The sequence below is a fragment of the Ochotona princeps genome, chromosome 17, assembly GCF_030435755.1.
Source record: "Ochotona princeps isolate mOchPri1 chromosome 17, mOchPri1.hap1, whole genome shotgun sequence".
NCBI classification, from domain to species: Eukaryota; Metazoa; Chordata; class Mammalia; order Lagomorpha; family Ochotonidae; genus Ochotona; species Ochotona princeps.
The window spans coordinates 17,663,089-17,676,984 of record NC_080848.1 but is presented as its reverse complement, the minus strand read 5'-3'; the positions used below and the strand labels follow the sequence as shown (position 1 = coordinate 17,676,984).

Sequence of the window (13,896 nt, the reverse complement as noted above, 5' to 3'; positions counted from 1 at the left end):
AAGCCCCGGATGTACAAGCGCGGCCTGCCTAGCGGGCGTGGCTTCACATGGGCCCTGAGACCTGGGGCTCCCTGATTGGCTGACGGTTTTCCAGCTGGCTGGGCAACGGAGGAAGAGGCGGAGACCCAGGAGCGCGGCGCGGCGGCGACAGCCAATCAGAAGCGTTGGCCGGGCTTTGGCGGGAGACGGGAACTCCTGAGCCGACCCGATCTGGCGCGAGAGCGTTTGGGTCTTGCTGCCTGCTGGTGTTCGTTCGGTGTGTGAGGGAAAGCGAGGAGCCTGCGCCGAGGAGACGCGGCCCTGAGGAAGGAGAGGCTTCCTTGCGAGACCTTGGGTTTGGACGGGAGGCAGCGGGACTCGGTGAGGGTCGTGGCTCCTGCGAGACCGAGGAGCTGGGCAAGAGAAGGGAGATCGGGCGCGGCGAGGTGGGCAAGGGCCGAGGCTGTGGGAAGGAAGTGTGCTCTGAGCGCAGGGTGCGAGCGGAGAGCTGAGGGAGACGGGGCGGCTGTGTGAGGGCTTTGGAGAGGCCGCGGGCGCAGCCTCCCTGGGGTGGAGAATCGGGCCCTGCAGCCGGAATGCCTGGGCTTGTGTTCCTGCTTTACAGCCACGTAGGCCTCTGCGCCTCACCTGTCATCTGTAAGACAGGGTTGGTAATAATACCTGGCTCTGCACCAATGCGTTAGTGTGCAAGGGATTGATAGCATTGGACACGTAGTAGGTGGACAATAAATGATACCTGTAAGTTACGCAGAAGAACGGGATATGGAAAAGAGCTGAGTGTTTTCACACTATTTGTTTAGGAAATGAGTGCTAATCACCTGTATAAGCCAGTCCCTGATTAGCTGTTTTCCCTTCCTTGTCACATATATGTTGTTTTTTGTTTGTTTGTTTGTGTTTTCCTGTCTGCAGCGGTGTTGCCGTCATGCCTCAAACCCGATCCCAGGCACAGGGTCAAATTAGCTTTCCAAAGAAGAAGCTCCCTAGGAGCGTGAACAAAAGCAAAAACCCTGGTGATGTCTCACAAAAGCCAACAAGTGCCCAGGCTCTGTCCTCCTCTCCTTCCCTTAAAGTTCTGCCTCTGAGCCCCAGAAAACGTCTGGGTAAGTTTAGATAAGGGCAGCTCTTGGGTGTGTAGGGGGGAGGGTGCATGTCCTGGAGGAAGCCTTTCCAAGGAAGGCTATTCCTTCTAGTGATTTCCTGAGTATTTGCCAAGTGTTTACTGACCTTCAGGGCTAAGCCACTTACAGAGATAACTTTCTGAACTGCTGAATAAGGCTAATCGTGGGACTCCTTAAGACCGAGTTTAGTTGGCATGGTGTTTTCATTGACTTTTCAGTTATATGGTTAAGAAACGTGCCGAGCGCTCGCTTTGGCAGCACATATACTAAATTGGAACAATGCAGAGAGGATTTAGCATGGCCCCTGCACAACGATGATGACAATTTTGTGAAGCTTTTTTACCGTATTTTTTTAAATTGCGTAAGTCTTTGGGAAATTAGGAGAAACAAGAACATGGCACTTGGCATTTTCTGTCCTTTCCTATTGTTGGGAGAGTGGTTGATAATCCTTAAAAATTTTGGAGCATTTTTCAACATGAGGGTGTGACGTGGCTGTATCTGGAGACATTGTTGTTCTGGTAGAAGGGGTGCTGCTGGCACAGTGGCTAAAAGCCAGGGGTGCTGCTAAACATTCTGCAATGTGCGTGACAGCCCTCTATACCAGAGAGATAGTGGCCAGAGGTGCGAAGGGTCAGAAACCCTGTTGTGGAACCATCTTGGAAATTCTTTTGGTTTCCATCCAGTGGTAAGATTCAGTGGCACCCTCTGGTGGCCAATATTTGCTTCTACATGGGATGGCTCTGACCGAGGTAGAAGAGATCTTTGTAAGTCTTCTGACTCCACTGCTACAAATGACCACGGTTTGATTTGAATGTGTTTCAGGTGATGACAACCTCTGCAACACTCCCCAGTTACTGCCCTGTTCACCACCCAAGCAAGGCAAGAAGGAGAACGGGCCCCCTCGCTCACGTACCCCGAAAGGACGCAGATTAATATTTGACAATTCACTGACAACTAAGTCTCCTAGCAAAGGAGAACCAGCCAGAGCTCCCCAAAACAAGATACTTTCCTCGCCTCGGAAAGGTCAAGAGGTCACAGCAACCTCTGAGCAGAGATGTTCATCTGAGAAAGAATCGGCGTGCATGAGGCTGTTCAAGCAAGAAGGTTTGTTCTCTCACAGGACAGCTGTTCGTGCAGCCATTGTAAACAGAACTGATGACTCTGAATAAAATCTGGTGGGTCACCTTCTGCTGTGACTAATTGCCCTTCTCTGTCTGGCGCAGGTACTTGCTACCAGCAGGCAAAGCTCGTCCTGAATACAGCTGTTCCGGATCAGCTGCCTGCCAGGGAGAAGGAGATGGATGCCATCAGGACTTTCCTGAGGGAGCACATCTGTGGGAAGAGAGCTGGAAGTCTTTACCTCTCCGGTGCTCCTGGGACTGGGAAAACTGCCTGCCTAAGCCGGATTCTGCAAGACCTCAAGGTGTGCTGGCAAGCCACATTAGAATACTCTTGCTAAGATGGTTCCTGATCTTTCAGGGTTAAAAAAAAAAAAAAGTAAACATCTAAGAGGTTCAGGGTTTCCTCAAAATAAGACAGTTCTAGTTTCATTGTTCACGTCAAATGAAAGGAAGGCTTTTCTCTTGCATACTGTTAGCTTCTCAAAGATATTTTCATTTCAAATTCCATCAAATCTTTGAGGCCAAAATAACTCTTGTTGGCTTTTTTTTTTTTTTAGAAGGAACTGAAAGGCTTTAAAACTATCATGCTGAATTGCATGTCCTTGAGGAGCGCCCAGGCAGTGTTCCCAGCTATTGCTCAGGAGATTTGTCAGGAAGAAGTCACCAGGACAGCTGGGAAGGACGTGATGAAGAAACTGGAAAAGCATATGACTGCAGAGAAGGGCCCCATGATGTAAGTACTGCTCTGCTGAGCGTGGCTCTGAGAATCGAGGTCTAATGTCCACAAATACAACCTTGCCGTGTGTGCTGAGTTACTCAGTTTAAGGGGGAGAAAAAGAAACCTATACCACTGAAATCTTATTTTATTATTAAATACATTGTATTTTGTTATATTATTAAATTTTTTTATTAAAATTTTTCTTTAACCAAAGTTTCTAATACATGTAAAAAGTAAGCATGCTTATGGGATACTATAAAATGTCTTCATATACACACACACATTGAAGAATGTCTGAATGAAAGTAAACATACCTCTTCAATCATCATCCCTTTATGGTGAAAACACTCACTCCCGAAGTGCCTGCAGCATCCAGGTCTGGGCCAGGCTGATGCCAGAAGCAATAATTTTGTCTAGGTTTCCCACATGATGGCAGGTGCCCAAGTTCCTGAGCCATCAGCTGCCTTCCAGGATGCGTTAGCAAGAAACTGGATTGAAATCAGCATATCCAGGATTAAGAAGTAGCATTCCTATATGAGTTGCAAGTATCCCAAGTAGTGCTTTAATCTGCTATTGAAAAATATACACAGTACACTGCTATCTGTAAATCTAATGTGCAATTTTACACCAGAGCTTTTTTTTTTTTTCTCTTTTCAATTGGAAAGGGAGATCTTCCATCCACTGGTTCACTCCCCAAGTGGCTGAATGGAAGATCTTTATATATATTTGCCTTTCCAATATAAATAAATAAATAGTTATTTTTTTATTGGAAAGTCGGATTTACAGAGAGGTGATAACAAAGTTTGTTTGTTTTTTAAGATTTTATTATTTGTTTTTATTTGAAAGGCGAGTATACAGAGAGGAGGAGAGACAAATAGGAAGATCTTCTGTCCAATGGCTCATTCCCCAAGTGGCCACAATGGCTGGAACTGAGCTGATCCAAAGTTAGGAGCCAGGAGCCTCTTCCAGGTCTCCATGCAGGTGCAAGATGCCAAAGCTTTGGGCCTTCCTCGACTGCTTTCCCAGGCCACAGGCAGGGAGCTGGATGGGAAGCAGGGCTGCCAGGGTGCAAACCAGCGCCCATATGGGATCCCGGTGCGTTCAAGGCAAGGACTTGAACCACTACGCTATCACGCCAGGCCCCTGTTTGTTTTTAAGATTTGTTTATTTTTATTGGAAAAGCAGATTTACCGAGAAGGAAAGACAAAAAGATCTTCCGTCTGTTGATTCACACACCCAGCTGGCCACAATGGCTGCAGCTGAGCTAGCTGATTGGAAGTTAGGAGCCAGGAACTTCTTCCGGGTCTCCTATGCAGGGTCAGGTTCCCAAGGCTTTGGGCTGTCCTTGACTGCTTTCCCAGGCCACAGACAGGGAGCTGGATGGGAAGTGGAGCAACCAAGATGCAAACTGGCACCCATATGGGATCCTGGCATGTGCAAGGCAAGGACTTTAGCCACTAGGGTACCATGTTGGGTCTTTCCCCACCCCACCCACCGCCCACCTGTGTTTTTTTTGTTTGTTTGTTTTTAACATGAAGTGTTTATTTGAAAGACAGTGACAGAGATGGAGAGATCTTTCATGCACTGATTCACTACACAAATAACTACAACTGCTAGGGCAGGCTAAAGCCAGGAGCCAGGATCTCCATCCTGGTCTGCCACAGTTGACAAAACTCAGTACTTGGTCTCACATCTGCTGCTTCAGGAGCAAGATCAGAAACAGTAGACAGGTATCCACAGGGGGTGCTTAACCTGCTTCCCCACACAACTCACCCCAGCAAAACTTTTTAATCCTGTTTAACCATAACTTCTTACCTGCTAATCGACTTCTCCCACCTTGTAATTTTAAATTGGAAAAAAATGTTTTTTGATTAATTGCTTAAAAGTGCCTAGATGGGCTCGAGTGGTGTGACCTCACAGCTATATAGGCACTGGTTTTATTCCCAGTTGCTTGCCTTCCAATCCAGCTCCCTTCTAATGCAGAGGCTCCCAAGTCATTGGGCCTCTGCCATGCACAGGAGAGGCCTGGGTTAAGCTCCTTGCTTCAGCCTACCCAACCCAGGCAAAGAAGAAAATGAATTTTTTAAAATACCTAATAGACTGGCACTGTGGTGTAGTTGGATAAAGCTGCTGCCTGCAGGACCACCATTCCATTATGGGTAGCAAGTTGAGTCCTGGATGCTCCACAGTCCCCTGCTAATGCACCTGGGAAAGCTGCAGAAGATGGCCCAAGTGCAGGGAGAACTTAGTGAAGCTCCTGAATTCAACCTGGCCCAGCCAAGGCCTTTGTGGCCATTTGAAGGGTGAGCGGCAGATGGAAGATTCTTCTTTTCTGTCTCCCTCTCAGTAGCTGTGCCTTTCAAATAAGCCTTGTAAAAATATCTTAATGTTACTTGTTCAAGACAGGTGGAATTGTAACAAAGATAGAAAGGACAAATTATGACCTTCATACTTGTCTAGGCTTTAGGAATACAACCTGAATTCAGCCTGGATCAAAGAGATTGAGAGCTTAAGAAGGTGGATAGTGGGCTCAGTGTTGTATAGTAGGTTAAGCCACTGTTTGGGATGCCTGCATTGAGTTTTGACTACTCTTATTTCAGAGACCAGGATGGTGTTCCTAGCTCCTGGCTTTGGTCTAAGCCTGGCCAGCCCCCAGCTATTGTGGCCACTTGACGAGTGAGCCAATAGATGGAAGAGCCCCCTGTCTCTGCATCTCTCCCTCTCTGTCCCTCGGCCTTTCAAAACAGAACAAGTGATGAGTGATGCTGATTGCTTTTTCTCTGCAGTGTGTTGGTTCTGGACGAGATGGATCAGCTGGACAGCAAAGGGCAGGATGTGTTGTACACACTCTTTGAATGGCCATGGCTGAGCAACTCTCGGTTGGTGCTGATTGGTTAGTACTCCATTTTTTTTCATATACATATATATGAAAAATGATATATATATATAATTTTTTTCTTTTCATTTCACCTGAAAGGCAGAGACAAAGATAGAAATTGTCTGCTGATTCACTCCCTGAATGCCTGCAATAGCTGAGGCTGGGTCAGCTGAAGCTAATAGCTAGAAATTCCGTCTGGGCATCCCATGTGGCTTGGCAGGACCCTACGTACTTGAGCCATCATTGGCTGCCTCCCATTGTGCAACGAAGCTGGAATTGGAAATTGCAGGGACTCAAACCCAAGAACTCCCGTATGGGTTGCAGGCATTTTAACTGCTACATCAAAGCCCCAACCCAGGGCTCAGGAGTTAATGTTACGTGGTGATTCTAAAATGCTCTTGGGGCTGGTGTGGATAATCCTCCATCTGTGAGTGCTGGCGTGCCATGGGTCCCAGCTCATGTCCCAGCTCCTACTTCCAATCCAGCGTCTTACTTATGGCCTGGGAACACAGTGAGGGATGGCCCGAAGCTGAGGATTCCTGCACCCACATGGGAGACCTGCAAATGGCTCCTGGCTCAGCTTTGGCCTTTGTGACCATCTGAGCAATGAACTAACAGATGGAAGATCTTTGTCCTTCTCTCTGTGAGTCTGCCTTTCCAGTAAAAATAAACAAATCTGTAAAATAAATAAGAATGTGTTCTTGGGCAGGAGGAAAGAACTATCATCATGGTCTGAGAACTATCTGCAAATCATATTGAAACTATCAAAAGCTCTTCAATCTATTTCAGCTTATTTATCACTTATTTGATCTTAAATCATCTTTCTGCCTTGTCAAAATACAAAATGACTACTATAATGAGTATTAATTTAAAATATTAATCTTAAAACCAGTTTTGTTGACTCAGAATAGAAATGGTAAGGAGTGGGTTTGGGGGAGTATTTGGTGCTGCTCATCAATGAAAACTTTGAAGCCTAATTTTGAAAGGACATTCTCTGATGACTATGTCCACCTGACTCAGTAGGTGTATACTTGTTGGGGTGGCAGGGGTGCCAGAAGGAAGTAACAGTTGAAGTGCTAGGTTAAACTGGAACTTTTATTTGTATGGCAGAGGGTTTCATTGTACTTTTAGGATGGTCTGACCAACAGTGATGGATGTTATTTATCTTCTCCTCAGGGATTGCTAATACCCTGGACCTCACAGACAGAATCCTGCCTAGGCTTCAAGCTAGAGAAAAATGTAAACCTCAGCTGTTGAACTTCCCACCGTATACCAGAAACCAGATAGCCACTATCCTGCAGTATCGACTTAGCCAGGTGCGTGTCAGGCATTGTGCAAGTTTTGGGTTGCTTGTGTTGCAGTCACCCAACAGTAGTTAAAATGTTGTGCTTTCGGGCCCGGTGGCGTAGCCTAGCGGATAAAGTCCTCGCCTTGAACACGCCGGGATCCCATAGGGGCGCCGGTTCTAATCCTGGCAGCTCCACTTCCCATCCAGCTCCCTGCTTGTGGCCTGGGAAAGCAGTTGAGGACGGCCCAATGCATTGGGACTCTGCACCCGCGTGGGAGACCCGGAAGAGGTTCCGGGTTCCCTGCTTCGGATCGGCACTGGCCATTGCGGCTCACTTGGGGAGTGAACCATCGGACGGAAAATCTTCCTCTCTGTCTCTCCTCCTCTCTGTATATCTGACTTTGTAATAAAATAAATCTTTAAAAATAAAATAAAATAAAATGTTGTGCTTTCCTAAAGCAGCAGGAGTTCCTATGTACCATAGAATATTTTTGTGGGGCTTTCCACACCTGACCCCATTTCTTGGCTGCCTCAGTGTTGAAATGCAAGCAGCAGTTAGAGGAGTCTCTCAGGTGCTTCTTTAATGGCCTTTGAGAAACTCTTGAAAGGAACTCTAAGGGATTCTTGGTTTTGGGTTTTTCGTTGTGTTGTGTGTTTTGATGCTGTTGGGTTGGTTTTTTTGTTTTGTTTTGTTTTTTTTCTTTTCTAAATTTAAGTTCCAGTTGCTTTCTCATTCTGAACCTCTGCCACATTGCTATAAAATGCTTTAGATGGCGTGAAAGCTCTTAATCATGTGTGTTTAAGAGGATCTCTTGGGTATAAAGGGCAGCTGGTCAAGTTTAGGCTTCAGTGTGAAAATATTTATGCGTGTCAGACCCATGTGGTAGAAGGACTTACGCTTGGAACTGTTGTCTTCGTGTCTTGCCCCAAGGCATCAAGAGAGCAGGTTGTGGACGGTGCTGCCATCCAGTTCTGTGCCCGCAAAGTCGCTGCTGTTTCAGGAGACGCTCGCAAAGCGCTGGATGTGTGCAGGTGAGTTATGGCACTACTGGCAGTTTTTATTAAAAAGAAGAAATGCTATTAATTGTCTCATGTAACTCAAGTGAATGTGACTTAAGAGGCTCCATTCTGCTACTTTTTTAAGCTCAGAAAGGCAGGCTTGTTTCTCAGTGGGGAGCTCTGGATTTCCACCGTGTTAATGTCTGAGACATTATCAGTCCATTACCTACAGAGGGAGAAACAAATGAGATGTTGCTGGCATTCCCTGTGGTGATTATAGATTGGTTAATTACATTTGTATTAAAAAAGACTCCAGTTTACTTTTCCATTAGCTGGTCTCAAGCAGGTTTATTTATGGAGCTGAACCGTCTTTGCCCTTAGACGGTTTTCCCAGTCCTTTCCTTTGGTGAACACCCCTTCCCCCTTCCAGTTGGTGGTCCCTCTCAGTGCTGCCCTAGACCTCTTCTCCCTTCCCATCCCCCCCCCGCCCCTCTTGCTGAGGAAAGCCACTGTGCTGACTGATGAAATTTCTTCCTGCTCAGTAGGGACACTGGGTCCATTAAAATGATACTTGCTGTGCTGGCCCGCTGGTCCAACCTCCCCCTGCTGCCATGCATAAGATCCAGGTCTGCCTTTTGGCTTCCTGTGGGCAAAGTGCTTTGGAGAGAGCAGTGGGAGAGCAAGCTCTTCGCCTTGCTAGATTGCATGATCCTGAATTTGAAAGTTCTCCCTAGGCAGCATATGACTTGGGTAAAGACTGCAAAGTAGGAGCAGTAGTCACATGGGCTAGCATGGTTTAGCCTACACCCAACCTAGATATATAAAAAACTGCAAACTTCCCTTTTAGGTCTGTTGTGTGGTAGATGGCGCTGGTTCTGTTAATCAGGCACCCACACCATGTATCTTCCCTCCTTCCTTGACATTTTCTCCTCATCCAAAATGTTAGCTTTGGCTCAATGTAGGACAACCTACTTGGCATCTCCAAGGAAACCATATAGTGTTGAAAATTTCTCACATCCCTGGTCTATGAATTACTTCAAGGCTATTAAGTCCTCTTTTGCTGAGACATAGTTCTGTTTTGTTTGGTGGCTTTAAAATCACAAATCATGTTTTTTTTTAGTTAATGTGTCTGCTTTTGAGCTTGATGGTTTGGTTTGTTTGGCTCAGACTAAATTTTTAAAAATTTTTTTTATAGGAGAGCTATTGAAATCGTAGAGTCAGATATCAAAAGCCAGACTATCCTCAAGCCACTGTCGGAATGTAAGTAGTTTATCTCCTTTCTTCTTCCTGTATAATTGGGAGCTTAACTTTTTTTTTTTTAAATTTTCATTGGAAAGTCAGATATACACAAAGGAGGAGAGACAGAGGGGAAGATCTTCCATCTGATGATTCACTGCTCAAGTGGCTGCAATGGCTAGAGCTAAGCCAATCCGAAACCAAGAGACCAGAGCCTCTTATGGGTCTCCCATGGGGTGCAGGGTGCCCAAGGCTTTCGACCATCTTCAACTGCTTTCCCAGGCCACCGGCAGGGAGCCGGGGTTAAAGCTGACACTCATATGGGATCCCGGCACGTGCCAGGCAAGGACTTCAGCAGCCAGGTTACCGCAATCTGACTTGCCAGTCCCACAGTCCATGTATTAATGGGAAACGAGTTCAATAGGATATTATTACATAATTGGCTCTTGGAGTGAGAACTATAAAGTCAGATCAGCTCTTCTCTGGATGCCTATGTTGACTGTAGATCTAAGGCAAACAGATCAGGAAAGTGAACGAACCGTGAGTTCAGCTTCGGATATCTCCACCCTTAAACCAAGTCTAAGAGGGTGGACATACAGAGATCAAGGCGGCTCCCATACACTGCCGGCTCCTGCAAATGCTAGAAATAATTTTCCTTTCCTTTTTTTTTTTTTTTTTTCTTTTTTTTTTTTTTTTGCCTTAGGTGACCATGAACTATATATGTTGTCAGTGTTAAATGTCTAGTGTTAAATCGTGGAAATAGGACAGTCTAACCTCATTATTTCTTCACTCCTGCAATATTGCTTTTTGGTTTTGTTCTGTTTTTAAATGATTTATCTAGGAGGTCCAGACACAGAAATTCGAAATTCCTCAGTTCGATGGAGCTAAGTCAATCCGAAGCCAAGAGCCTTGCCTTCGTTCATTCCTCAGATGCCCACAGTGGCTGAAGTTGGGAGTTAGGGCGTCCCTTCAAGTCCTAGCTACTCTACTTTCAATCCAGCTTCCGACTAATGCCTTCACATACTCGTGTCCTGTGGGTCCCTGCAATTCACATAGGAGACCAGGAGGAAGCTCCTGGCTTCTTTAGTGGACTCTTGGGACCATTGGGAAGTAAAATGAATGGTCTCTCACCTCACTCTTTCAGATAAATAGATATTTTTAAAAAGCATACACAATGCATATATATACGTATATGGAAGTTGTAAATTTCTGCCGTAAGTTATAGGCTAACTTAATTACTGTCTTGATATGTATGAGATTGACTTTGAATGGTTTCAGAAAGCTGTAGGGAGACTGGCTTCAAGTGAGTATAAGAAAAATTTTTTTTGTTTGTTTTAAATATTTGTTTTTATTGGAAAGGTAGATTTACAGGGAGAAGGAGAGAGAGAAATCTTCCATCTGTGGGTTCACTCCCCAAATGGCTGCAACAGCCAGAGCTGAGCTGATCTGAAGCCAGGAGCCTGGAACTGTTATTCCAGATCTCCTACCTCCCATGTGGGGGCAGGGGGCAGGGTGTGGCATGCTCTGGCCTTTGCAAGGAACTGCATGGGAGATGGAGCAGCTGGCTGGGACACGAACCAGCCCCCATATGAGATTCAGACAGAGGATTAGCCGATTGAACCATTGCACTGGCCGGCCTTGAAGAAATTTTCTAATAAGCACAACTGACTAGGCTTCTTTGAAATGTAGTGTGCTCACACTCTTAGAGATAATCAAAGAAAAGCCAGATTGATGATCACATGTTGGGATTGTTTTAGATGAGACTCGGCTAGGTGTAGGGAGTAAGAATAGACCTTAACATTCCTTTCAGTTTGTAAGATTCTGTTACTTGATCTGTGATCTCTGGTTTCTCCATCAGTCTCCTGCAGCATCCTATTTGTAGTAATGAAATAGAAGCAAATTATCGTGGGGCAACTGCAAATGGTTTCAGGAAGTAACTTTGGGCAAAGGTTGTTACAGAGTAAATCCCTCTTCTGTCTTGCGATTTATGCATCTCCGAACAATGAGGCCACAGTCCTGCACAGCACAGCACATTGGCAGCTTCCCAGCCTCTGGCTTGTGAGATGGTGCTATCTGTTAGGATATCCAGTGACATTTGCTCAAGTGTTGCTCTGCTGAGGATCAGCTTGGGCGAGCGAACTAAACCTCTAAAGTCACATGGGGAAGCCGTTGGGAGGACGGATGTGAAGTGGATTTCACCGGCCACGTTTTATCTACTCATTTGCTTCCAAATACTAAGTATTTGGAAGAAAGTGTTTCCAGCCTGCTTTTATTTTTTCTTTCCTGATTATGGGCACAGTCATCTTTGCTCCAAGGTTCCCTTCTTTACCTCCAAGGCATTAGGAACTCTCAGGGTAGAATACAGTGGCTCTCTGTCTAATCCTTCCTCTTGCAGGAGGTGGATTTTGTCTCCTTGACAAAATTGCATTCCACGAGAAAAATAGCTCCCTCTCTGCCCAGAGAAAGGATAAGTACTTTCCAAGTCATCCCACATTATTCCGGCATCTTTCTAAGGACAGCATTGTCTCGTTGGCTGGCATCTAGTTGGAACTTTAGCGTTGCCACTGCATGACTACTCTTGAATTTCCTTTAACTAAAATGTAATATCTGCTGAAGTAGACGCACAAGGATGCAATATTTTAAAAGTCAAATTAAGCTTGATTCATTTACTTTATAGGTAAGTCGTCCTCTGATTCTCCCGTTCCCAAGAGAGTTGGTCTTACTCACATCTCCCAGGTCATCTCAGAAGTTGATGGGAATAGGATGGCTTTGAGCCGAGACGGGGCACAAGATTCCTTCCCTCTTCAACAGAAGATTTTGGTGTGTTCTCTGCTTCTCGTGACAAGGCACCTGAAAATCAAAGAGGTCACTTTGGGGAAGGTGAGTTGGGCTGGAAGCTGAGGCTAAGGTGACTTTCTCTCAAGTCCTGTCATACTCCAGCTGATGGAAATTAAAAATGGATGTTTTTTAAAGATTTATTTATTTATTTATTTATTGGAAAGGCAGATATACAGAGAGGAGAGACAGAGAGGAAGATCTTCCATCTAATGGTTCCCTCCCCTAGTAAGCACACGGCTGGAGCTGAGCCAGTCTGAAGCCAGGAGCGAGGATCTCTTCCCGGTCTCCTTTGCGGGTGCAGGGTCCCAAGGCTTTGAGCCATCCTCAGCTGCTATCCCAGGCCACAAGCAGGGAGCTGGATGGGAAGCCGGACTGCCAGGATTAGAACCGGTGACCATATGGGATCCTGGGCGTGCAAGAGGACTTTAACCGCTACGCTATCGCTCTGGCCCCTAAAAATGGATTGGAACAGCAAGAATAAACACTAATACTGCCTAACTAGCTATCCTTGAACCATTGATCTTCCCATCCTTCTCCCTCTACAGTTCCCCATGAGTTCATAAAACCCCTTACCTGGGCCCGACCTGATGGCCTAGTGTCTAAATCCTTGCCTTGGCAAGCACTAAGATCCCATATGGGTGCTGGTTTGTGTCCCAGCTGTTCCACTTCCTAACCAGTTCCCTGCTTGTAACCTGGGAAAGCAGCAAAAGATGGCCCATGGCCTTGAGACCCTGTGCCCATGTGGGAGACCTAGCAGAGGGTCCTGGCTCCTAGCTTCAGATCATCTTAGCTCCGGCTGTTGTGGCCACTTGGATGTAGTAAATCAGTGGATGGAAGATTTTTCTGTTTGTAAATCTTCCTTAAAACAAAAACTTTTCCTACATTGCATTATAGGTTTTTGGGAATGCCTACTACTGAAGGATTTTATTGCAAAGAGGAAGAAATAGGATATTCAGACAACGTTTTGCAAATCCAAGTCCATATTTTTTTTAAAGATTTATTTTATTATTTATTTTTACTTTATCGGAAAGCCAGATATATAGAGAGAAAGATCTTCCGTTTATTGATTTATTCCCCAAGTGACTGCAAATGGCTGGAGCTGCACCCATCCGAAGCCAGGAGGCTGGAGCCTCTTCCAAGTCTCCCATGGGGGTGCAGGGTCCCAAGGCTTTGGGTCATCCTCTGCTGCTTTCCCAGGCCACAAGCAGGGAGCTGGATGGGAGGCGGGGCGGCTGGGACATGAACCAGATCCCAGCACATGCAAGGCGAGAACTTTAGCCACTAGGCTACTGTGCTGGGCCCAGATCCATATTTTTAAGCAAGGTTATATTTATTGCAAGGGTTACAACTTTTTTTTTCCCCCCTAGGGGATGTGACTCAACCTGTATGCTTCCTTGTTTTCTTCTAGTTGTATGAAGCCTATAGTAGCGTCTGTCGCAAACAGCAGGTGGCGGCTGTGGACCAGTCAGAATGCTTGTCACTTTCAGGGCTCTTAGAAGCAAGAGGCATTTTAGGATTGAAGAAAAATAAGGAAACCCGGTTCACAAAGGTAAAGCTAACTATTTCTTGCCAACAGTGTTTTTACTTGTTTGCTCTAGAGAGCTTATTTTTGCTAAAATAAAGACTAGAAAAATGACCACAGTAGATCATTTGGTTTGGGCTTGGTAAAGGTTTTAGGTGTAAAAGGACAAATGTGTCAA

At 45.7% G+C, this 13,896-nt stretch overlaps 1 protein-coding gene and 1 non-coding gene across 2 annotated transcripts in view; both read left to right on the top strand.

Annotated features, from left to right (window-relative positions):
* Positions 1 to 255: 255 nt before the first annotated feature.
* CDC6 (cell division cycle 6) overlaps positions 256 to 13,896 on the top strand; it is a 39,875-nt gene continuing 26,234 nt past the window's right edge. Inside the window, exons 1-11 of the mRNA XM_004591241.4 lie at positions 256 to 360; positions 910 to 1,100; positions 1,941 to 2,222; positions 2,342 to 2,541; positions 2,797 to 2,972; positions 5,744 to 5,850; positions 7,012 to 7,151; positions 8,055 to 8,155; positions 9,318 to 9,382; positions 12,036 to 12,238; positions 13,605 to 13,745. Of these exons, the coding sequence (XP_004591298.2) occupies positions 923 to 1,100; positions 1,941 to 2,222; positions 2,342 to 2,541; positions 2,797 to 2,972; positions 5,744 to 5,850; positions 7,012 to 7,151; positions 8,055 to 8,155; positions 9,318 to 9,382; positions 12,036 to 12,238; positions 13,605 to 13,745 (1,593 nt within the window). The 5' untranslated portion in view covers positions 256 to 360; positions 910 to 922. The remainder of the gene's footprint in view (positions 361 to 909; positions 1,101 to 1,940; positions 2,223 to 2,341; positions 2,542 to 2,796; positions 2,973 to 5,743; positions 5,851 to 7,011; positions 7,152 to 8,054; positions 8,156 to 9,317; positions 9,383 to 12,035; positions 12,239 to 13,604; positions 13,746 to 13,896) is intronic.
* On the top strand, positions 1,361 to 1,470 carry LOC118759699 (U6 spliceosomal RNA). The gene has a single exon (XR_004996355.2). It is a non-coding gene; the product is annotated as a U6 spliceosomal RNA (small nuclear RNA).